The sequence below is a fragment of the Chelonia mydas genome, chromosome 1 (assembly GCF_015237465.2).
Source record: "Chelonia mydas isolate rCheMyd1 chromosome 1, rCheMyd1.pri.v2, whole genome shotgun sequence".
NCBI lineage: Eukaryota > Metazoa > Chordata > Testudines > Cheloniidae > Chelonia > Chelonia mydas.
Window position 1 is genome coordinate 95,290,783 of NC_057849.1, and position 25,972 is coordinate 95,316,754.

At 40.2% G+C, this 25,972-nt stretch overlaps 1 protein-coding gene across 4 annotated transcripts in view; it reads right to left on the reverse strand.

Annotated features, from left to right (window-relative positions):
* The window catches only part of DZIP1 (DAZ interacting zinc finger protein 1), an 83,141-nt gene that overhangs the window by 41,369 nt on the left and 15,800 nt on the right, over window positions 1-25,972 (reverse strand). For 2 of the 4 annotated variants that reach the window (XM_037895867.2, XM_037895872.2), the window contains exons 4-10: window positions 24,458-24,585; window positions 13,146-13,307; window positions 12,221-12,358; window positions 11,279-11,341; window positions 7,909-8,049; window positions 3,966-4,014; window positions 1,424-1,480 (exon numbers count right to left, since the gene is read on the reverse strand). In XM_037895867.2, the coding sequence (XP_037751795.1) occupies window positions 1,424-1,480; window positions 3,966-4,014; window positions 7,909-8,049; window positions 11,279-11,341; window positions 12,221-12,358; window positions 13,146-13,307; window positions 24,458-24,585 (738 nt within the window). The remainder of the gene's footprint in view (window positions 1-1,423; window positions 1,481-3,965; window positions 4,015-7,908; window positions 8,050-11,278; window positions 11,342-12,220; window positions 12,359-13,145; window positions 13,308-24,457; window positions 24,586-25,972) is intronic. The other 2 variants (XM_043534669.1, XM_037895879.2) reach the window with 2 other exon arrangements.

Consider the following 25,972-nt stretch of genomic DNA (forward strand, 5'->3'; position numbering starts at 1 on the left):
TCCTTGAACTCTGATTCCATATCTAAATTACTTAAGACTTTCCTTCCCCTTCCCATCTTGGTGTATAAGAAGTTGCTTGAGTGTAAAAACATAGAAAACTTATAAATAAGTTTTTATTACTACTTTTCCACTCCATTTAAAAAAATGTATTTCACTAAACTATTGCTGACTATAGGTTAGTAATAAATGTTACTTTAATATTATTTGAATACTACTACTTTGTAATACATAAAAAGCCCTTGACACTTAATTAATGTATTATTTCCAATCACAGCATATCTTTTCAAATCAATATTTTAGTTTCAGTTGCTCACTCCTGATTAAGTTGTCTAAAACTTTCATAACATGTGGAACCTTTTTTCCACTCTCTATTTTTGGATACCTCTGAACTTAAACTTTTATTGTCAAACTAGAAAAATTATAGAAGCTTCTCTGAGAAGTATAAAATTTCCTCTCTCTGTGGTGTGTCTTACAATGGTTTGTTTAGAAATAAAATTTAATTTAACAATTTTAGATTTTTTTTTTCAAAATTAATTCACACAGCATGCATAGTAATATTCATAATACATAAAAACCTAACACAACACCCACAACTCTATCACTTTACTATTTGAAATGTTATTCAGAAAAGAATCTTATTGATCACTGAAGATTTCGAGCTACCATGGTAACAGTATTAGTCATTGTTTTGAAAGTTGAGACCCACTGGAAGCTATTTTGATATTCTCAACAACAAAATATTGCTTTTGTTTAAAAAGAAAAAAATTAAAGCAATAAGACATGATACAGTATGATGATACATTCTTAGACATATCACTGCACTCAAAGTAGGATGATTGAATACAGTGTCAATGTAGATTTTTTCCAGTATTAGACATCAGAATATTGTGGACTAGTGAACCAAAATATTGACCTACAGTAGCAAAGACAATAATCCCAACAGGAGAGTTGTAGCTTCCTGATTATTTCTGTCGTAGTTTCCATCCAACTAATGATTGAAACCACATGAAAAAAACATTTTTTTCCAAGACTCACAGCAAACAAATCACTTCACACACACTCTTTAGGCAAACACCAGTTTGTTCACTGTTAGTGAAAAAGAAAGTCACAATTTTGGTTCCCCTCCACTATTAGTTCCAATGATCAGTTGGAAAAACAAATTACATAGAATACACCAGGAAGGTAAGAATCATCTATCTTGTGGGAATCACTCTCAAAGCAGTCATATACCTACCCACCTCAATAGTGTCCCTTTACATGTATTTTAGAACAATGTTTAATGTGAGAATTAAAGCACAGTTAATTAAATTGTATTCTCCATTGAATTTAAGTATTGTCATAGAAATGATCCCACGGATGATAAATTGTGAAGACTGAGTATTAGATTTACATGTACTGAAACTGACTCTATTACAGAACTTACCATGTGCATCGGGTAGACTTGATTTACGTTCTACAACATGCTGTGCTGGAGCATTCACTAAAACAGTACAAAAGAAAGAAGGTAACAACAAATGTCTTACAGTACACAATAACAGATGTATACATTCAAATATAGCAGATATTTACTTATACAGTAGAACCTCAGAGTTACAAACACCAGAATTATGAACTGACCAGTCAACCACATACCTCATTTGGAACCAGAAGTATGCATTCAGGCAGCAGCAGAGACCAAAGGGGCAGGGGAGAGGGGAAGCAAATACAGTACAGTACTGTGTTAAACATAAACTACTAAAAAAATAGAGGGAAAGCAGCATTTTTCTTCTGCATAGTAAAGTTTCGAAGCTGTATTAAGTCAATGTTCAGTTGTAAACTTTTGAAAGAATCACCATAATGTTTTGTTCAGAGTTACGAACATTTCAGCGTTATGAACAACCTACATGCCCAAGGTGTTTGTAACTCTGAGGTTCTACTGTAGCACATTTATAAATTAATTACAGAACATATTTCAAGGGAAAGACAACATTTTATACCAACAGAGTTTCCAAAATAGTAAAAGGTTGCTTTACTAAGGAATTGAAGTGACAGTATTATCAAGTTGCTGGAGATGGGAGAGGTAAACCTGAAATCCTGCTCTGCCACTGAGTTGTAGGTGTAAACCTGGCCAAGTCACTTAACCTGTTTTTGTCTCTGTTTTCTAATGTGTGAAATGCTTCCTGTAATAGCCTAGTTTGTCCCTTGTGACAGCAGTGAGGGCCCAGGACTAGCTGATTCCAATGCATGGCTCCTTTAGGAACAGGTAGTTCCGGGAAAGCTCCCCAGACCAAGATGGAAATGGTGTCCAGAAGTCATGCCGCTGAACGTTATTAAAGCTCTTAGCTCAGTCAAAAGCAAGCCTGGAGTCAGGAGAAGATTGCAGGGAGAATCTCCTGTGGTGAACCACGATGATGATGGGCTATGAAACCCTACCAGGATTCAAAAAGGCTGGACTGTGAAGACTCTGCCCCAAGGGAAGGAAGAACTTGAGTCCAGGGACCAGGGCTAGGAAAAGACCTGGGAGGGAAGATGGGGGGGGGAAAAGAGGTTTCACCAGAGAGGCTCAGGAGTCAGAGTGGGACTCGCAGAGAGTCTCAAGAGCCAGAGTCAGAAGCCCTGAAACAGGGGTAAATTGGAAACCCTGACTAAGCAAGGGTAGAAGCCTGAACGAGCCAAAGGAATCATGTGTTTATTTTGTGAGGACTTAATAAATCAGGCCCTAAGAGGGAGGAATGTTACGTTTCTTGGGATTCCCTTGGAGACCTTACTACTCAGCTTATCCACAACACCTCGTCCAGTTCTGGAAGAACACTTCGTCCAGCTCTCTGGGATTCAAAAATCTCAGTTCAGCTCCAGCTCATCACTCAGGTTACTTTATTAGGCATGTAACAGCTCTTTGCCCACACTGGTCAGGCCTAGACGCAGGGGGTTTGGGTACAGGGTGATATCATAATTTCAATTCATGTCACGCATCACACTGTGTATATACATTCTAGCTACTAACATCTACGCTTCTTACATGTGAGATCCAATCACTATGCAGATAGCTTAAGGCAAGTTCAGACTGCTCCTGCCTACTTTGTTCACTATAAACATACCAACCATCATTAGTTTTGTTAGTTCCTGCCTCCCTTATGTTCTATAAACATATTCACAATAGTTAGTTGCTTCAGCAATTACTTGTTCAGGTTTATTTAGCAGTTACTTGTTCAGGGCTGTCTTAGCGGACATGAGCAGACTCAACTTAAGACAAGTTAGCCCTACAATGTTAAAACTCTTAGCCACAGGAGAACCAAGAGGGGAACTGAGATGAGGCGACTGCAGCGCCAACTCTACAGAGGTATGCTCTGGGACTCCACCCTGCAACATCTGCCTATATTTTAGGGCTTGTAAGGTTTAACTAACTGTAAAGTTATTTGAGATCCTCAGATACAAGGTGCTATCAGTGCAAAGCATTATTATAGTTGTTAAAACTGTTTGTAAATTATTGAATTTCATCTGCCCTCTCAATATCTGTCCTTTGTATGCACGTGAAGTAAATCTCCACCTGCCCAAGATGCCAATAGGCACCCAATAATAAAACTATTCAAGCTAAAGTATTTTTAAAACCCAAACCAAAAGTTGTAAAATAATTTACATTTTAAAAATTATTAAATACCATGCTTTCATTTCGCCTCCCTTCAAGTGTTCAGCTTTGTGCCTTGTAAAACCTTAAGGTTGCAAATCTGTGCAGGTTTGACACACAACAGAAAAGAGGCAAGGAACCAGCAGCACTGACACAATATGAAGTACAGTTACATTGCAAGCGCTGATTTGATTTTTAAAATTAAATTTGTGAAGTTCAAGTATCAATTTGTAATGTACTGTACCATTTGCACTAGGATAACTGTATTTTAGCATTTTGTATTAGGATAACTGAACCAAAATGTTAGACTCAGAAGTAGAATAAACCTAATTTATAGCCTTTTCTTATAGCCTGCACTTACCATCATGTGGTTTGACGCTTATTAGTGGTTTTGTGGACAACTGTTTTATCTGAAACAGAAAAATTTACAATAAGGTGAGGACACAGTTAGAAATGGATGCCATAAGACTGAATAAAATAATTGTCCTCAAATACAAAGCCTCAAATGAAAATAATTATTGAAGTATATAAAGCCTGACAAAATTTCCACTATTGCCAAAAGACAGGATGACAGGAATGATTATTTAAAATGCTACATAGATGAAGAAATTTTGTTTTCATTGGACTCCACTTCATTCAACACTGAAGCTGCATGGTGCTCAGTGAAGGAGGACCCTGCAATGCAGGAGGGTCTCAGAGCTCGGCCTCCAGCCCGAGCCCAGAAATCTACACAGCAATGAAACTGCCCCATAACCCTAACCCCATGAGCCCAATTCAGCTGGCATGGGCCAGCCGGGGGTTTCTCTCTGCTCTGTAAACATACCTCATATGCCATTCGACAATGCAGTGAAATAGGCAGGGGTCCTATGGGTGCCTGTATCGTTTACTACATGCTGTATTTCCAACTTCTACAGTGGGGACTGAAGTCCAGCCCCAGTCCAACAAAGCACTTAAGCACATGCTTAATTTTAAGTGTGTGAAAAGTCCCATTGATTTCCTCTGGTCCCCAACCATATTCACTACACAGTTCAGCCTCAGTTGCCACTCAGCCTGTGCAATGAACAAAGATGGGGTTCTGCAGAAAAACATTTAGATAATCATTAAGGTTAAGATTCTGTCATGGGTATTTTTAGTAAAAATACTACTTTACTTTTAGTAAAAGTCAAGGGAAGGTCGCAGGCAATAAACAACATTTCACAGAAGCCTGAGACCCGTCCCTGACTTTTACTAAAAAAATCCTGGTGTTGGGGGGACTAACAGTTGAGCACTGCCGGGGGCTGAGCCTCGGAGCTGCTCCAGCATCATGGCTTCTGATCAGGCGGCCCAATGGCTGACTGCCGGCTGCTGCTCCAGAGGCCCCTGCTCTGGCATCCCTGGGGCTGACAGTTGCTCCAGCCCTGCCCCTGCACAAGCAATTGTTGAGGTCCTGGAAAGTCACGGAATCTGTGACCTCCATGACAGAACCATACCTTTAATAATCATATAATTTAAAAGGTGTCCTGGGGCCCAATTGAGCAAAGCACTTAAGCCTGTGTCATATTTAATGTATAAGCAACTGGAGACACATCAAAATTTGCTCAGGTATATAAAGGTTGATCACATATAGCAAGAGTTCTTCAAGATGGTCTCTGCAAATTCCCACTCTTGGGATGTGCTGATGGTGCTTAGTGCACCCCATGCATGGGAATGTGCAGAGATTGCTTGAAGAATCATAACTTTAGTATTTATAGACTTTTGAGGCCTTCATTATGAAACCCTGAAGTTCTTGTATCACAGTTCTTTGCAAGGAACTTCTTAGATTTTTAATTTTTTTGCATTTAGAAACAAATTTCTATCATTTATAGCTATTTGCTAAACAACAGTAGAACACAGTGTCCTGCATAATTTTTTTACTCATCAAACCAAGGCTATAAGTGAATGTTTCTGAAGTATGTCTTATGTCTATTTCTTTCTAGTCAAATCTCATTTAATGTCGTCATGAAGGTTAGTTATATTCATTTAAATTCATCATCACATTCCTTTATAAACCCATTCTGACTTTGATCAATCTGTATTTATAAAAGTGTTCTTATTTTGTCCTTAGTAAACTTCCTGGTAGAAAGGTCAGACTTGAACTTTTTAACTTACCAATATTTTTAAAGGATCAAGGAAAATACTGAGATCATGTTCAGTTCTCTTTAGTCCCTCACCCTATTTCCAGTGATGATTTCCAAATTCTTAATGCTACTTTTTAATTTGCTTGATATCTTCCTGTAAAATATGCTACCGTATTCATTTCCCTATTGACACATTCTTCCATCCTTGGCACATCCAACCCATCAAAGGTCTCAACTCATAGTGTGTCACCTGAATGGTACCTCCTTTCATGATCTATCCAGTCTAGCTTTCAGTTTCTCTCAGCAATCTCATCTGCTGTTCAAGCCCTTCCACTTTGAGGAACTTTGACCTTCATAGTTGCCTTTCAGAAAAGGAGATCCTTTATGAGACATTTTATAACCCAGGTAATGCTGATTTCCTTTGGAGATGTCACTTTTCTTGTACGGAGTTTGTCTAAGACTAAGTACTCTTCTACGTCTGCTTCTCTGAATATACTATTTAATTGTATATTATTTATTGCTCAGTAGGTTTCTGACTCTCAGCTGTAATTTTTTGTTATGGAAAATGACTTAAGAGTTGCTACTTGCTAACCAGCCACACAAATCTTGGCCCCCCCATTGGGCAAAGACTTATGCATGCGCTTAAAATTAAACACTTTCTGAAGTCTGCAAAATCAGACTCTTGTTGATAAGCACACGCAATTTAACACATAGATACATTAATAGATTTTTAAAGCCAGAAGGGACCATTATGATGATCTAAACCAGAGGTGGGCAAACTGGTGGGCCGTGGGACCCTCCTGCCTGGCCCCTGAACTCCTGGCCCGGGAGGCTAGCCCCAGCCCCTCCCCCCCGTGTTCCCCTTTCCCTGCAGCCTCAGCTCACTGCACTGCCAGCGCAATGCTCTGGGCAGTGGGGCTGCGAGCTCCTGGGGCAGCACAGCTGCAGAGCCCGGCCTGACCCAGTGCTCTGTGCTGCGCAGTGGCGTGGCTGGCTCCAGCTGGGCGGCACGGCTATAGTGCCGCCAGCCATCGGTGCTCCAGGCAGCACGGTAAGCGGGCAGGGAACGGGGTTTGGATAGAGGGCAGGTAAGTTTGGGGGGGGGGTGGTCAGGGGGTGGATGGGGTCGGGACAGTCAGAGGGCGGGGAATGGGAGGGTTGAATGGGGGCAGGGGTCCCGGGGGGCAGTCAGAGGACAGGGAGAAGGGCTAGTTGGATGGGGGCAGTCAGGAATGAGAGGAGGGGTTGGATGGGGCGGTGGGGGGCAGTCAGGGGTGGGAGTTCCGGGGGCGGTCAGAGGACAGGGGCCTTGATGGGGCAGGAGTCGGGGGGCCGTTAGGGGGCGACGGCTAGGCCATGCCTGGCTGTTTGGGGAGGCACAACCTCCCCTAATCAGCCCTCCATACAATTTCCGAAACCTGATGCGGCCCTCAGGCCAAAAAGTATGCTCACCCCTGATCTAGACAGATCTCCTGTATAACACAGGCCATACAACCTCACCCAGTAATTTCTGCATCAAGCCCATAAACTGTTTGAACTATAGTATCTCTTTTAGAAATCTATCCAGTCTTGATTTAAAGACTTGACGTGATGGAGAATCCATCACATTCCTAGGTTAGCTGTTTCAATGATTAATTATCCTCATGGTCAAAAAATTGTGCCGTATTTCTAGTCTGAATTTATCTAGCTTCAGTTCTAGCCATTAGATCTTGTTATGCCCTGTTCTCATAAATTAGAACAGTGTCTACACTCAGAAATCTCTTCCCAGGTAGATACTTGTAGGCCATAACCAAGTCAACTCTTAACCTTGTCTTGGATAAACTAAATAGACTGAGCTTGTTAAGTTTCTCACAGTGAAGTATGTTTTCCAGACCTCAAATCACTACTGCTGATCTTTCCTGAGCCCTTTCCAATTTGATAAATCTATGAATGGGATTATCTGATCGGGTTGACTGCAACAATAGAAGATTGAATTTGATGGCCCAGGCGGACCCTTTTAGAAGTACGGCCATCAAAACTGGATACAGTATTCCAGTAATGATCTCACCAATGCCACTTACAGAGGTAAAACCACCAATTTGAGTTTTAGGAGAATACTGATTTATGAAAATTGGAAATTCATCCACAGATTACAGTATTTAAAAAAAAAAATCTCTTCTCACATGCCCCCAAGGTTTTAGATACCCAAGAATACGTTATAAAACAGACCTGCTGTTTTTGAGAAATAATCAGCTCGTTCTGTTCCTGAAGCCTCTGCCCTAGCTCCTCTATCCTTTTCTTATAGAAGATGTTACTTGCATTTAGGTCCTCTGTCATTGATGATTTAAGCTTCTCAATCTGTGACAGTAGCTACAAAATAAACCAGTGAAAAGTAACTAATTGTTAATATTACATAAATTAGGGTTGTTGATTAATCACAGTTAACTGCCGCAATTAACTAAAAAAAATTAATTGTGATTAAAATAATTAATTTCAATTCATTACAGTTTTAATCGCACTATTAAATAATAGAGTACCAATTGAAACATATTAAATATTTTGGATGTTCTTCTACATTTTCATACATATTGTATTCTGTGTTGTAATTGAAATCAAAGTGTATATTTTTGATTACAAATATTTGCACTGTAAAAATGATAAACAAAAGAAATAGTATTTTTCAATTCACCTTATACAAGTACTGTAGTGTAATCTCTTTACCGTGAAAGTGCAATTTACAAACGTGGATTTTTTTTTGTTACATAACTGCACTCAAAAACTAAACAATGTAAAACTTCAGAGCCTACAAGTCCATTCAGCTAATCGCTAAGACAAACAAGTTTGTTTACATTTATGAGAGATAATGCTGCCCTCTTCTTATTTACAATGTCACCAGAAAGTGAGAATAGGCATTTGTATGGCACTTTTGTAGCTGGCATTGCAAGGTATTTACATGCCAGATATGCTAAACATTCCTATGCCTCTTCATGTTTCGGCCACCATTCCAGAGGACATGCTTCCACGCTGATGACGCTTGTTAAAAAAATAATGCATTAATTAAGTTTGTGACTGAACTCCTTGGGGAGAACTGTATGTCTCCTGCTCTGTTTTACCGCATTCTGCCATATATTTCATGTTATAGCAGTCTCGGATGATGCCCCAGCACATGTTCTTCATTTTAAGAACACTTTCTCGGCAGATTTCACAAAACACAAAGAAGGTACTAATATGAGATTTCTAAAGATAGCTACAGCACTTGACCCAAGGTTTAAGAATCTGAAGTGCCTTTCAAAATCTGAGAGAGACAAGGTGAGGGGCATGCTTTCAGAAGTCTTAAAAGAGCAACATTCAGATGCAGAAACTACAGAACCCAAACCACCAAAAAAGAACATCAACCTTCCGCTGGTGGCATCTGAGTCAGATAATGAAAATGAATAGGCATTGGTCTGCACTGCTTTGGATAGTTATCGAGCAGAACCCATCATCGACAGGGACACATGTCCCCTGGAATGGTGGTTGAAGCATGAAGGGACATATGAATTTTTAGTGCATCTGGCACATAAATATCTTGCGACACTGGCTACAACAGTGCCATGTGAATGCCTGTTCTCACTTTCAGGTGACACTGTAAACAAGAAGCGGGCAGCATTATCTCCTGCAAATGTAAACAAACTTTTTTCTCTGAGTGATTGGCTGAACAAGAAGTGGGACTGAGTGGACTTGCAGGCTCTAAAATTTTACACTGTTTTGTTTTTGAATGCCAGTTTTTTGTACATAATTTTACATTTGTAAGTTCAACTTTCATGATAAAGAGATTGCACTACAGTACTTGTATTAGGTGAACTGAAAAATACTGTTTCTTTTATTGTTTTACAGTGCAAATACTTGTGATCAAAAATAAAGTGAGCATTGTACACTTTGTATTCTGTGTTGTAATTGAAATCAATATATTTGAAAATGTAGAAAACATCCAAAATATTTAAAGAAACGGTATTCTATTATTGTTTAACAGTGCGATTAATCATGCAATTAATCGCGATTAATTTTTTTAATCTCTTGACAGTCCTACATAAAATATTTTATTATATTGTTTACACAAGCAAGGTTTTGATTCAAATCCTTCTCTTCGTGGCCCTGTGTAAATGAGTTTCTCTAGGGTGCCCCCTTCTACTCTACTCTAGCCACTCCCTTCTCTGGACTTCCCCCCGCTTGACTACAGCACCCTCTTTTTACAGCTCCCCATTCCTATCATGCATGATTGGCAGGGGAGGAGGGTCAGGGCTACTTTAGAACACTCAGCCTCCCTAGCCCCAGTGAAGGGTTTGAGCACTCTGTCACTCCCTAATTCAAGGAAGTATTTAAGCATGTGTGATTTCAACGGGGCTCATGCATGTGTTGCGGTGCTTTCCTGAATACGAGACTTTTTTTCTAAATCAGGGCCTATAACATTTTTCATTTACACAGAATTTTTCATTTTCGTTTACACATTTACAAAAAGCACAGAACACAGTAAGGGATGTGCGTATACATTATGGACATGGTCTGAAAGTAAGACCTACAGGGAAATGTATAGGACTAGATAAAGAAAATTATTTACAGTTACCCATGGTAGCAAATAATGCTATTTTAGAAAGAATAGACGGGAATCTGGGCAATGAACACAAAAATGGGCTTGATTCAGGATCAGCAATGAGTATGGGGCAGAATGCAGTGACAAACCCCATAAGGAATACACACAATTTCACCTGTCTCCTACTCTTGTACCCAGTGTGTGTGTGTAAGTAATTTACTATATCCCTTTTCAGGGTTTTGCATGACTCTTCCCTGCTGCTTGCTTGCTGGGGGTGAAGTAGTAATAGCCATGCAGCCCCTGATCTTCCCATTTTTGATCTGGACAGTTCCGGATCATGGCTATGTTGCCGAATGAGACATGAAGGGAGGAGGAGGAAGAAAAGACAGAAACTTAGAGCAGGAAGGAGAGGAAAAAATAACTAGAAGAAAAAAAGATAAAGACTGAAGAAGAGAAAGAAAAAGTAAAATATGAGAATTAATGCAGAAATCAAATTCCATTATAATGTTTTTCCTGGAACAAGAAAAGCTCAAAGGATTCAGGACTAGAGAGACCCAATGGGGGAAAAAAGGGGAGGAATTTGAGATTCACGGCTGGAAAAGGTTGGAAATCCGCCCCCGTTGGCCCATCAGGATAAATGAGAGCTGTACATTGCCATTTTATTTTGTACATTATATTAACTACCTAGTATGCAAAAATACTATATAGTACATTCTGCACATAGCTGAAAAAACGTTAAACTCTTCAGGCCATGGACTCAGTCTCTCTGTGTTTCTACAGGTTCTTTAACAACAGGACCCTGATCCTGACTGCTATCTCTGGGCACTACCGTAAAAGAAATAGAGAAATAATAAATAATTCTATATACTAAAAGAATGTACTCTGAACATAAATTCTGATTATCTATGATTTCTAATCTGCCAGTTGTTGAAAACTGTATTAGTAGCATTGTCAGAGTATGGTGCTTGCTTTTATTTCACTGGCTTAAAAATAGGTTGTTGGTATAAATACATTGCTATGCAATCTTACCTGGCACCTTTCTTTTTCATGTTCTTGATGAAGGGCTTGTATTCTAGAAGTCCACTTACCCTCCTACAATGAAAGTAAATGTTCATTGAAAAGATTTTGTTTGTATTAAAAATTGGTTAATCATGAAGCTGAATTACATTATAACAGCATAAAAGATTATTAATACTGGAGCATTTCAGTAACCCCTTCCTTATGACTTAAACAGTAATTGAAGTGTCTCATATGTTTGAGTGTAATTGTTATATGTTATTAATCATACTGGAAATTAGGTATTCATAGGATCCTGGACATGTAAGTCCTGTCTCTCAGTTGACAAAATATAAAGTTACCATGATATATTTCATTTCGCTAATAACAAACATATGAGTAGTCTTTTTTCTAAATAACATAAGTTCAAACACTGGTTAATGGAGCGTTGTTTATAGTGCCAATGAAATAAAACACCTTAACTTGTTAAAGATGGAGTAAACTTCCCTTTGTGGGAAGAACTGAACAAATTCCACCATGAATTTTCTTCAATTAAAAGAAAGCGGGGAGGGGAGAGAACAACCCATTACTAAAAGTTTCTAACATCTCAGAGTTTCTTATCATTTGTTCAATTTTTAAATGTATTTTTCCAAAGCAACACCAGGATGAAGGCGGCGCAAATGATTCCTTCTGCCAATGAACTCCACCCAGAACATATACGGCATAGGTGAGAATTCCAGGTCAATGTGTCTAAATCCCTCGTCAGCAAGTCACACTGGGAATAATTTCCATTACAGAAATTACTAATGATATTTAGTAGATAGCAGTGAACCAGAAAAGAAAAAAATACTTTAGCAAATGAAAATTACAGGAAATTTACTCTGAATTTTACATTCTTATTTACAGAAGTACAAACACAAAGACTAGCAGTAGTGATCACTATATTGTATGTTCATCTTTACATCAGAGTACTACCTGTTTTTCAAGAAGTTGCATCATATTCTGATAATCCTGATCATTCTGAGGTCTCTCTTCTGTAAATTCATGGCTGTCTTTTAAAGTGCCTAAGTTGGATTTCAGCTGCGTATTGGACTTCTGTAATTCTAACAATTGCTAAGAGGAAAAATATCTGTTAAAAACCAGCATATATTCAAGAAAATATTATAGGACTGCAGTTTAATATGCAATTTGGTTTAAATTATAACTGGTTTTAGAGTTGGTGTATGCATCAGACTCTCCCCACAAATGTTTCTAAGCAGTAAAACATTTATCAGTTTTACTGTGATTACAAGGATGCAGGTTAGGAACTAGCATGAACAAAATAAAAGCAGTTCTACTAAATTCATGCACATTGCTTTTCTGATGTGCCTGGACACTCACAGCTGTATCCATAGTCAAAAAACTTGGAAATGCAACTTTCTATCTTTGTGACAACACCCCAGGCAGTTCTACTCTCTCAGGACCTTGCTACGGAGGCTATTCCTCCTCATCTATGTCACCCATAATCACCGTGCCGCCAGACAGTAATGATAAAATACTAACCAATTGCAAAACAAGAACTCAGTGGTTCAGGACTAAGAAAAGAGTAAACATGTAACTTGTAGGCAGGATTCCTTCATACAAATGAGTGCAATTCAGAAAATAACTGAAAACATTTTGGAATTAAGGAGCTAATACCAGAATATAACCATTAATTAATTAACTAAATATTTTTTAAGTTTTATACAGCTCTTATAATGTTAACATCATGATACTGCCCCCCTTTGTAAATAGCTTTGAGATTTGCTAATGGAAAGCATTATATAAGAGCTAGGTATTATTATGATATGTTTCAAATAATAAACCAAGATCAGTTCATTACAGACAATATTAACAGAAATTCCATATTTAAATCACTTACATTTTCTAATGTAGTATTCTTTGCAGCTAATTCTTTAAACTCCTTCATAAACATCTCTTTTATTTTCTCTATTTCATCAGCCAATTTCTCTTTTTCTTCCTCTTTCCATTTATGAAAAGATTGCAGAATTTCTTCTTCTTTTGATCTTTGATGTTCATATTCCTGAAATTATTTTAAAATGTTACCCTAAGAATGCTCTCACTCTTTCTCACATACAAAAGAACGCAACATTAAAACTGGCAAAGGTAATAGCTAAGTTATATGAGTCAAATAGTTACAATATTGTGACATCAATTTTTAAGCAGAACTTCTGAGTGAAACCAATTATTTGAACCAGTATTTTTTCCCTTCTCTAAATAAACAACTGCAGCTCCTACAGGCACTTGCGTAAAGAATTTTGCCTAAAGACTAGGAGGACTTGTGGCACCTTAGAGACTAACCAATTTATTTGAGCATGAGCTTTCGTGAGCTACAGCTCACTTCATCGGATGCATACTGTGGAAATCGCAGAAGACATTATATACACAGACACCATGAAACAATACCTCCTCCCACCCCACTCTCCTGCTGGTAATAGCTTATCTAAAGTGATCATCAAGTTGGGCCATTTCCAGCACATTCCTCTCTTAAGTCTCAACCTGTAAGCTTTTGTTTTGCATTTATCACTCATGCTGTCCTTAACTCTTGTCTGAATAAGTCAATGGGAAGTTCTGCCTAAAAACTAAGGCCCATTTCCTTCTAATATATTGAAATTAATACAAGTTAAAAAAACAAAAACAACCGCAAAAGTTTAAGGCTACAAAGCCTTACCAATCTGCTTATTTCACAGACTTGTAAAAACATATTCATATTACCTGGCTGGTTCTTGCTTACACGCTCAGAGTCTAACTGATCATGATATGTGGGGTTGGGAAGGAATTTTCCCCCAGCTCCAACTGGCAGGAACCTTGTGGGGTTTTCACATTCCCCTGCAGCATGGAGTGCGAGTTACTTGCGGGTGTTATCTGAGTATATCTCACTTGGTCAATTCCCTGCCACTAGATGGGCCTCTTGCACTGGTGCACCTTGGCCCCTCCTATTCTCTGCCCATGGCACATAATAGTTTAGTCTCCCATGGTCTCTACTGAGTTGGTCTAATTTCAGCTGGTGGGGTTATTATATGGGTACTGGCTGATACTGGTAGCCTGTGTTATACAGGAGGTCAGGCTAGATAATTTGGTGGTCCCTTCTGACCTTAAAGTAAGGTAAATATGAGTCAACAAAGTAACATGGTTGCAAAAAAAGCAAACATCATTCTGGGATGTATTAATAGGAGTGTTGTATCCACATACGAGAAGGAATTCTTCCACTCTAGTTGAGGCCTAATCAGCCCAGAGTAGAGTACTGTGTCCAGTTCTGGGCACCACATTCCAGGAAAGATGTGGACAAATTGGAGAAAGTCCAGAGAAGAGCAACAAAAATGATTAAAGGTCTAGAAAACATGATCTATGAGGGAAGATTGAAAAAAATGGGTTTGTTTAGTCTGGAGAAGAGAAGACAGAGGGGACATGATAACAGTTTTCAAGTACATAAAAGGTTGTTACAAGGAAGAGGGAAAAAATTGTTCTCCTTAACCTCTGAGGATAGGACAAGAAGCAGTGGGCTTAACTTGCAGCAAAGGAGGTTTGGATTGGACATTAGGAAAAACTTCCTAACTGTCAGGGTGGTTAAGCTCTGGAATAAATTGCGTATGGAGGCTGTGGAATCTCCATCACCGGAGATTTTTAAGAGCAGGTTAGACAAACACATGCCACGGATGATCTATTTAATACTTAGTCCTGCCATAAATGCAGGGGACTGGACTAGATGACCTCTTGAGGTCCCTTCCAGAATTCTATGATTCTATGACTCTGTGGGTTCAACTGTTACTATGTTATCAAGCAAACTATAACCCAATATTAATGAATCACACTACCAGAGAAAAACGTGTAATCAATCCATCAGAACCAGCAAAATAAAAGCAAAAATAATGGCAGTGAGTAATCATCATTCCCTTGATGTGGAGTCCTATGAAATCCACATTTTTACAGCAAAAGCTCGCACAAGGTGCCCTCACAACTTTAAGTGAGAAAAATAAAAAATCTGAAATAAATATACAAAAGAATTGGGCTAAACAGGGTAATTCTCGCTATCAGTAAATATAGTTGTGACTCATATATACAGATTGTAAGGAAGGGGGAATTTGAAATCTCGGGCTTGATGATGGCTTATACAGATTTTCAACTTAAAGTCACTACTTTTAACACAGTACTAGGAGAATAGTGACCAAAAAAGCAATCACGGTCTGGTAGCTATTCAGTGCTTACTGAATATAAAACAAACTGCTGGGCTGAGTGTTGTTAGTGGCCAAATGCCCTCCAACACATGCTTCTAGGGGATATCAAGGCAATGACGGCAAGGATAGTAGAAATGGCAGAAATAGATCATAAGGAGAAAGGTGTGTTCTTCTGGTACGGTACATACCATGATGTTCTCTGTTCTTTTATACTAACAAGGACAGTTTCAAGGCTGGTGCATTCATCTTGAGGCAGTTGTTAGATATCATTAATGAGGGGAAAGCCCTGAGAAGGACTGGAAGTCCCCTACCTCCATGCTGCTGATATCCTGGAACTCCTCCTCAGAAATAAGGTTCTCTTCTTTCATAAGATCTGGATTGTCCTGGGCAGACACTCTCACTCCACTGGTGTCTGTAGGGCAGCTACTGGAGTGGGATGCAGGCCCCTAGTTCAGAGTTACTTCTGTTCCCACTCAGTATGGCTTGTCAGAACTCCACATGGAAGTGGGGGGAGGGGCAGCACACTCTGAGCAGAACAGCCTCACTATTAGGGCCGTACTGGAGCTGAGCAGGAAGGGGATTTCTTCCCTTTCCTCCGTGGTATTTTTAGGCTTTCATATTGCTTCTTCTGCTCCATGGGAACTCTGGTGCCATCTAAGGCCCAGAAATTAAGATATCACTTCACAGAAAAGATGCCAGCTGCAGCTACCCAGCAGGGGCATGATACCTGGGCAAATTCTTGTGAGCCTACAGATGGAATCAGGGATGGAGACAAAAATTTTCATTCTGGATTGGTTGTCACCTGGCAGAGTGACGAAAGAGAGGACACACACCCAGCACCATGGAAACTATACTGCCACCTTCAGGGGATAAAGCTTATTTTAGGCCATTTTTATTGCTTTTTATGAAGTAGCTTCCTTCCACCAGAAAGTTTCTAGTTACTCTGTTAGTATAGTTGGGTGAATTTTACTGAGGTGGGTAAAATAATTCAACAAATCAGATATGTTCCGTTATTCTACTCACTATCCTTGTGCCTTACATATCAAATGCAACTTTGCTTTCTCAGTATTACTCTAACTGTCCTTGTTTCAAAGGTATAAACAAACAGGGAACTGAATAGCTGAATAGTGGATTTTCTAATGGTTAAGTTAAAATATTTATCTATAGAAATGACATGTTATTAAATGCATATTGGGAGCATCATTAAATTAAGGTCCCACGTACCTTGTAATAGGATTGACCTAATTATACAGGAAAACCCACAACTGTTGTTTCTGAAGTATTCTGATATGACAGACTGGAAACTTTACTGCAGCTTCAAGTAATTTTTTTAATGGATTACTATTAATTTAAAATAAAAACAAATCAGACTATCCAATCAGTATCACTCGTGCTATTTAATTTGGTATTAAAAATTGGTATTTTGTTGCTGCCCCTTACATTTTCGGGTTTTTTGTACACTGCAGAAGTTTATACCAAACATAGAAAACTACATTCTAGAAGTTCTCAGGGGAACCTGAATGTTTAAGTAAAAGACAGACGGGGCTTTTGGCACTTGGGAAGGCATAGCAGATAGTTTGGGGTTGCAAGATAAGCACATTATAGGAAGAAATGGTTAACAACAATGACATTTTAAACGATTGTCATTGGATTTCAGAGCTAAATGGGGCAATTCTCATGTCTCCAGAGCTTTTGTTTCAGGCTGTCTGCAGACTCAGGCAGGTATCCCTAACGTGCTTACACAGTCTCATTTAAAAATTCTCACTGCAACCATAGGGCTAGAAATTTAATTTAAAAAAATGAAAGCTTAAATTCATGAGGAAATTATGTGGTAAATTTACATCTGCAAATTCATGATGTATGTGTGTACTATATTTAAAAAGTAATAAATTAATAAATTTAGTACCAACAATGTCAGGAATTATGCAATTGCAAAATATAAATATACAAATTAACAACTGGAAAATGGGTGATTCAAGAAATTAGTACTGAGTCTGAAGCCACTTGCTTGACTCTGCAAACAATAGTCATGACTAAAAGTTGTTAGTCTTTGGTGGACATTTGGCAACCTCTGATGAAGGACTCCAATTGCAAGTGGACAACGAAGGCAAAGACATAATCAGAGTTAGTATAATTGCTAGTAGTCTAGCAACATAAATTTATTTGGCCTCCATTTTCCTTCCACACTGTTGTCAGTTTGTGGATAAATTGTAGGCTTAAATTTTTAGAAATATGAGCACAGTCCCCTTCACGGGGAAAAAAAACAGGCAATAATAAGGATTTAAAGGGCCTAAGAAAAAATGTAAATTTCCCCCCCCCTTCATTCTATTTTTTCCACCCCAATGCCCCAAATTCCTCCTGTTTCCCCTCAGGCCTCATATCAAGCCTCTGGGCTTATGACAAGGGGTTATGTCTCAGGTTCTCTTCCTACTACAATAGGGACAGAGGGCAAGTAGGCCAGCAGCAGGCTTCAAAGGTCTCCCCTTTTTATTGTAAGGTTATTTAGTTCTGTAAGAAAATGATGGTTCATCTGGTAGGATAGGAAAGAGTTACCCCTTCTGAAGAGAGGGATATCTGGGGTGACAATGGGGATCAGTCACAGTGGCAGGATGTATTCAGCCAGCCCCTCCACATCCCTGTCTCTATACTCTCCCCCTGCCCGAGTCATCCCATGACAGCCTGAACATTGTCAGGGGAAAGAGCTAGAGAGAGGCTCATGCCAGTGTAAGCATGAATTTCAGAACTTCTCAGGCAGCTCCCTAGCTAAGACTCATATAGTTTCAAAGGATGTGTTTTGGGTGCATCAAGATGTCTGTGATGGACTACCGGAATTGCTGTGTGTTCTGTGCCATAAGGAAGACAATGCTTTAGCTGCATGAGCCATCTGTTCAAGCACTTGAACTATCAAATATGGACAGACTGGCTAGCATATCTAGCATATGCCCATGTTAGTTCAGGTCCATTATGCTGACATGAGAAATGTTCTTCAGCAATCTAGGATCAAAGATTCACATTGATGGGAATCATAACCATGTTCCAAAGCAAGCTTTTCATAATGCTTTATTTATTTATTTAAAGATAACAGGCTTTGAGTTACTGTACTATAGCTCCTCACAGTCATGCTGATGACTGCAAGACTGAGAAATAGCCTCTCACTTCCAAGAGTATCTGACCTTACAAACCCAGTCCAGTACAGATAAGAAGTTGTGTGGAGGTTATTCATATCAAAAGCTGGGCACCAACTTCTCTCGGGAAAAGGGCTTCACATCAAGGCTGCTTTATAGCTGAATATTTTAAAACTTCATTCTAATAATAAGATAAAGACCAAATTTAGTCTGATTTTTAAAGCTACATTTAAAAAGCCTTATTTACAATTTAATGTTACCTATATTTGGTTCTCCTTGACTTTTTTACTCATTGCCAGTAAACGAACCATTCTCTTTCCCCTTCTGATCACAATCTTGCAATTTCCTATAAGGGAATCTGACTAAGGCCATGTCTACGCTAGAGAGCTTACAGCAGCTCATCTATACAGATACAGCTGAGCTGCTGTAAGATCGCTCGTGTAGCTGCTCTATGCTGATGGGAGAGAGCTCTCCCGCTGACATAGCACTGTTCACACCAGCATTTCTATTGGAGTAACTTATGTTGCTCTGGTGTGTTTTTCACACCCTTGAGCGACATAAGCTATACCGACAAAAGTGGTAGTGTAGACATGCCAAAGGGTATGTCTACTCAGCAGCTGAGAGGTTTAATTCCCAGCTCAATTAGATGTACATGTTAGCTCTGCTCAAGCTCGCACCTAAAAATAGCAGGATGGCAGGAGTGCAACTGGCAGCACCTTGGGATAGCAGCCTGAACACAATCCTGCCTGAAAGCCTGGGTACATATTCGGCAGCTAGCCCGAGCCACTGCAGACACAATGCTAACTTTAGGCACTAGCTCAATTAGTTGTTGTACAAGCTGAGAATTACATCTCACAGCTGTTGTGTAGATATACATACCTATTGCTACAGTACAGTGAAGGGGAAGGGAGCCCTTGAAGTTAGAGAAAAAAGATTTCAAATAACCTATAACTATGCATAGACCCTCAACTTGCATAAGGAGTTGGGGGGCAAAACACCCAGGGCAACAGAGACTTGCAGCTCGTATGGCAAATTAGGAATGAAAACCAGTATTAAGAAATCCACCTACACTGCATAAACTTCCAAGCACCTGCTCCACTGGTTCCTTTATGATATTGCAGAGAGGACAGAACAGGTAACTCACAGGTATATAGCAATTTGCAGGGACAAAAGGCTCAGACGCTGGGAACAATGCAGGAGACAACCAATTAGCTGTGTCTTTCCACAGCTACTCACTCCCAAAGCCAGCTCTGGGTCTCTTAGAAACTGCTGGCTGCTGGTCTTTTTGACTCCATGAGAGAGTCTCCTGTTAGAATCACATAATCATAGAATATCAGGGTTGGAAGGAACCTCAGGAGGTCATCTAGTCCAACCTCCTACTCAAAGCAGGACCAATCCCCAACTAAATCATCCTAGCCAGGGCTCTGTCAAGCCTGACTTTAAAAATATCTAAGGAAGGAGATTCCACCACCTCCCTAGGTAACCCATTCCAGTGTTTCACCACCCTCCTAGTGAAAAAGTTTTTCCTAATATCCAACCTAAATCTCCCCCACTGCAACTTGAGACCATTACTCCTTGTTCTGTCATCAGCTACCATTGAGAACAGTCCAGAGCCATCCTCTTTGGAACCCCCTTTCAAGTAGTTGAAAGCAGCTATCAAATCCCCCCTCATTCTTCTCTTCCGCAGACTAAACAATCCCAGTTCCCTCAGCCTCTCCTCATAAGTCATTTGTTCCAGTCCCCTAATCATTTTTGTTGCCCTCCACTGGACTCTTTCCAATTTTTCCACATCCTTCTTGTAGTGTAGGGCCCAAAACTGGACACAGTACTCCAGATGAGGCCTCACCAATGTCAAATAGAGGGGAATGATCACGTCCCTCGATCTGCTGGCAATGCCCCTACATATACATCCCAAAATGCCATTGGCCTTCTTGGCAACAAGGGCACACTGTTGACTCATATCCAGCTTCTCGTCCACTGTAACCCCTAGGTCCTTTTCTGCAGAACTGCTGCCGAGCCATTCGGTCCCTAGTCTGTAGCAGTGCATGGGATTCTTTCGTCCTAAGTGCAGGACTCTGCACTTGTCCTTGTTGAACCTCATCAGATTTCTTTTGGCCCAATCCTCTAATTTGTCTAGGGCCCTCTGTATCCTATCCCTACCCTCCAGTGTATCTACCTCTCCTCCCAGTTTAGTGTCATCTGCAAACTTGCTGAGGATGCAATCCACACCATCCGCCAGATCATTTATGAAGATATTGAACAAAACCGGCCCCAGGACCGACCCTTGGGGCACTCCACTTGGTACCGGCTGCCAACTAAACATGGAGCCATTGATCACTACCCGTTGAGCCCAACAATCTAGCCAACTTTCTATCCACCTTATAGTCCATTCATCCAGCCCATACGTCTTTAAGTTGCTGGCAAGAATTCTGTGGGAGACCGTGTCAAAAGCTTCGCTAAAGTCAAGGAACAACACGTCCACCGCTTTCCCCTCATGCACAGAGCCAGTTATCTCATCACAGAAGGCAATTAGATTAGTCAGGCATGACTTGCCCTTGGTGAATCCATGCTGACTGTTCCTGATCACTTTCCTCTCCTCTAAGTGCTTCAGAATTGACTCCTTGAGGACCTGCTCCATGATTTTTCCGGGGACTGAGGTGAGGCTGACTGGCCTGTAGTTCCCAAGATACTCCTCCTTCCCTTTTTTAAAGATGGGCACTAATTAGCCTTTTTCCAGTCATCTGGGACTTCCCCCGATTTTCAAAGATAATGGCCAATGGCTCTGCAATCACATCCACCAACTCCTTTAGCACTCTCGGATGCAGCGCATCCGGCCCCATGGACTTGTGCTCGTCCAGGTTTTCTAAATAGTCCCGAACCACTTCTTTCTCCACAGAGGGCTGGTCACCTCCTCCCCAGGCTGTGCTGCCCAGTGCAGTAGTCTGGGAGCTGACCTTGTTCGTGAAGACAGAGGCAAAAAAAGCATTGAGTACATTAGCTTTTTCCACATCCTCTGTTGCCTCCCTCATTCAGTAAGGGGCCCACACTTTCCTTGACTTTCTTCTTGTTGCTTACATACCTGAAGAAACCCTTCTTGTTACTCTTAACATCACTTGCTAGCTGCACCTCCAGGTGTGATTTGGCCTTCCTGATTTCACTCCTGCATGCCCAAGCAATATTTTTATTCTCCTCCCTGGTCATTTGTCCAATCTTCCACTTCTTGTAAGCTTCTTTTTTGTGTTTAAGATCAGCAAGGATTTTGCTGTTAAGTCAAGCTGGTCGCCTGCCATATTTACTATTCTTTCTACACATCGGGATGGTTTGTCCCTCTAACCTCAATAAGGATTCTTTAAAATACAGCCAGCCCTCCTGGACTCCTTTCCCCCTCATGTTATTCTCCCAGGGGATCCTGCCCATCAGTTCCCTGAGGGAGTCAAAGTCTGCTTTTCTGAAGTCCAGCGTCCGTATTCTGCTGCTCTCCTTTCTTCCCTGTGTCAGGATCCTGAACTCGACCATCTCATGGTCACTGCCTCCCAGGTTCCCATCCACTTTAGTTTCCCCTACTAATTCTTCCCGGTTTGTGAGCAGCAGGTCAAGAAGAGCTCTGCCCCTCGTTGGTTCCTCCAGCACTTGCACCACGAAATTGTCCCCTACACTTTCCAAAAATTTCCTGGATTTTCTGTGCACTGCTGTATTGCTCTCCCAGCAGATATCAGGGTGACTGAAGTCTCCCATGAGAACCAGGGCCTGCGATCTAGTAACTTCTGTGAGCTGCCGGAAGAAAGCCTCGTCCACCTCATCCCCCTGGTCCGGTGGTCTATAGCAGACTCCCACCACGACATCACCTTTGTTGCTCACACTTCTAAACTTAACACTCAGGTTTTTCTGCAGTTTCATACTTGAGTTCTGAGCAGTCACACTGCTCCCTTACATACAGTGCAACTTCCCCACCTTTTCTGCCCTGCCTGTCCTTCCTGAACAGTTTATATCCATCCATGACAGTACTCCAGTCATGTGAGTTATCCCACCAAGTCTCTGTTATTCCAATAACATCATAATTCCTTGACTGTGCCAGGACTTCCAGGTCTCCCTGCTTGTTTCCCAGGCTTCTTGCATTTGTGTATAGGCACTTGAGATAACTCGTTGATCGTCCCTCTTTCTCAGTATGAGGCAGGAGTCCTGCCCTCTCGCGCGCTCCTGCTTCCTCCCGGTATCCCACTTCCCCACTTACCTCAGGGCTTTGGTCTCCTTCCCCCGGTGAACCTAGTTTAAAGCCCTCCTCACTAGGTTAGCCAGCCTGCTTGCAAAGATGCTTTTCCCTCTCTTTGTTAGGTGGAGCCCGTCTCTACCTAGCAGTCCTCCTTCTTGGAACACCATTCCATGGTCAAAGAATCCAAAGCCTTCTCTCCGACACCACCTGCGTAGCCATTCATTGACTTCCACGATTCGACGGTCTCTACCCAGGCCTTTTCCTTCCATGGGGAGGATGGACGAGAACACCACTTGCGCCTCGAACTCCTTTATCCTTCTTCCCAGAGCCGCGTAGTCTGCAGCGATCTGCTCAAGGTCATTCTTGGCAGTATCATTGGTTGATTCTTCTATTTGCATTAAACTTTTTTCAGCATCAAGGGCTGCTCTCCCCTTGTTTCCTTTGCTTAGCCTCTTGTACGAAACAATGGTTTCTACTGTGAGGTCAGCAGCAGAAGTAAAGGGAACTTTATAACCATGCTATGCAGAAGAAAGTTACCAAAATATTAGGAAAAGTGGGACAATTTACAATGCAATATTAAAACTAAATTACATTTATAAAATTTAGATCAAGATTGGTCTTTAACTAAGTCTGTCTTATTTAAAAACCAACTCCACACTGCCCCTTATTCATAGAATGAACTCCTTGAAGTTATCTGTTAGGCCTCTATCCTTTCCTCCTTAAAATCCATCCTAAAATCTCACCCCTCTTGTGATATTGACAGGATAGCTGATTTTATTTGAAAAGAAACAAAAATTGCAAGATGATTTGGAACAATCAGAAATTATCAACTTGTGCAGTAGCTTAACTATATAACCACATTATTTCTTTATTTCTTTGTTACACCTATTCTCTCTTCCCCGCTTGTAGATCCTATTGCAATTCACATTAATAACAACAGTAATAAAATAAAGCCCTTGCATGTAACTACCCACTAAAGCAATATTACTGCTTTTAAATTTTTTCACTTTCCACTTTTGCTTCATCTCTTGTCAACCCTCCACAATGGCTGAGGCTACCTACTGCTTCAAGGTTACTGAAAGCCTTTGGCTGGCTGCTTACCTAGAGTTCAAAGGCTAACATACAAGTTGAAGTGATATTCCTTGCATTTTCTCACCATTACCCTCTTCTTACTCTCCCTTCTTTAAACTGTTAACTCATGTCTTGCCTATGTTAGATTGAAGTTCTCATGGCAAAGGACATCTTACTGTTTATAAACCATCAATTAAACTTACAGAGCTGTATCTAGCAAGTGCCCAATCACCATAGTGTCTAGGCACTATATGATATTTTAAATAATAAATAGTATTATAATATTCTGCATTCTATCTGCTCCAATAAGAGCTATTTGCCATTCTGATGACTGACAGGTGCTAACAGTAGCAGTGCCTTTCATATTGGTTCCAAAATACATACAAGAAGGGACAGTGGAAGGTAACAAATAGGGCTTTTAAAATTGCAGGAGGTGATGCTGATGTGGCACAGGAACAATGCTGCTAAACAGAAAAATCTTATTTAAGTTTTCATTTAGTTCTATTAACCTCATTTGCAAGCTACATGATCAGTGAACACAGTCCAGAATACTGATTCTTGTAGGATGTTGCTAATACTTAATATATACTACCTTAGAAAATCTGGCCATGTGAGCTTGTTGTTCAGCTTCTAGGAGGGACTTGGTGAGCTGTAACTGCTCCTTCAACTTATCGATCTCATCCTGTAATTTATCTGTCTTTGCTTTCTTCTTTTGTTCTGCTTGAAAGAAATATACATTTGCAAAATGTTCATTATATTTTTGGGAAATGAGATTTTTCCTACAGATGTCTTTCTTCGATGCTTCTCCAACCTTTTCATTCTGTGAACCACTACTCTCACAGATCATCTTTCCTCCCAATATCACAATTCCTCATAGATTGCTTCTCAAAATAATACATTCTCTGGACTACTAGAATAAGATCCACGGGCCATAGGTTGACAGCCATTGTCTTATTGAAAATATAGCATGTGAAATAAGCTTATGAAATATTTAATATTAAAAATGAACTAATTTGACATAGATAATCTAATTTCAACATGTTTTATAAGAATATAAGGGGCAGAAGGTCAAAGAAGGAATGAAAGGCATGACTCCCAAATATATAATTCTGCAAGATTCATTAAAGGATGTTAATTAGTCAATTTCTTTATCAGTCCATATAGAGATACAACTTTGATTATTCAACCAGGGTGCTAAACTCAGCAATCCAGTATAATAATCGTTGTTACACTACTTTATTTGGTAGATTATTGTAAAATAATTTTCTTAAAAACAATGCTGCAGATCAGGAAGTGGAATTATATTAGGATACCTGCACTTCAAATTGTTCAAGGCACTTGGCCTTTGGCCTTGTGACTCACAACATTAAATATGCATGAGTTAGCAATTCAGTATACATAGTTAGAGGTGTATGGTAAAGAGACTTTGTCAGGTTGCTTCAGAGGAATTTGCATGTTCAGAGTACTGCTACATTTTTATTCTTGTCAGCATGAATGATGAATTTAGGGATTTTCTTCTTTGCGTAAACTGAAAAATATTTATAGTGTGAAAGACATTCTTCATATTTTTGCTTGTTTTACCCCAATATATTTTTCTCACCATGTGTGTGATTCATTGTTGCTGGGAGCTGGTGTTCTTTAGCAATGGGAAAGGTGTTAGGGGAGGAAAGTGGGGGATGGTGAGCCAGAGAGGTTGGCAATGGAGCAGGAGCAGCTGGATAGCGGTGGTCAGGAAGGAAGAGCAGCAGGGAGCAAGAGAAATGGGCTAGGGGGAATGATATAGGATGGAGACAGGGTTTGAACACTAGCCTGAGAGGCCAATAAAATAGCAGTAGTTGAAGGAACTGAAAGAATATGTTGGTAAATTGGTAGAGGAAAGCAGCTATGATGTGCTTGGAAAGGGAGGGTAATGGGAGGAATGGCAGCCAATTGAGCTGGATTCATTCTGTATTAGCAAGAAGAATTACTGTGTGAGGGGAGTGCTCCAACTCTTTGAACACTTAGGGTATGTCTACACTGCAATAAGACACCCACGGCTGTGCCAGCTGGCTTGGGCTTGTGGGGCTCGGGCTAAGGGGCTGTTTAATTGTAGTATAAATGTTCAGGC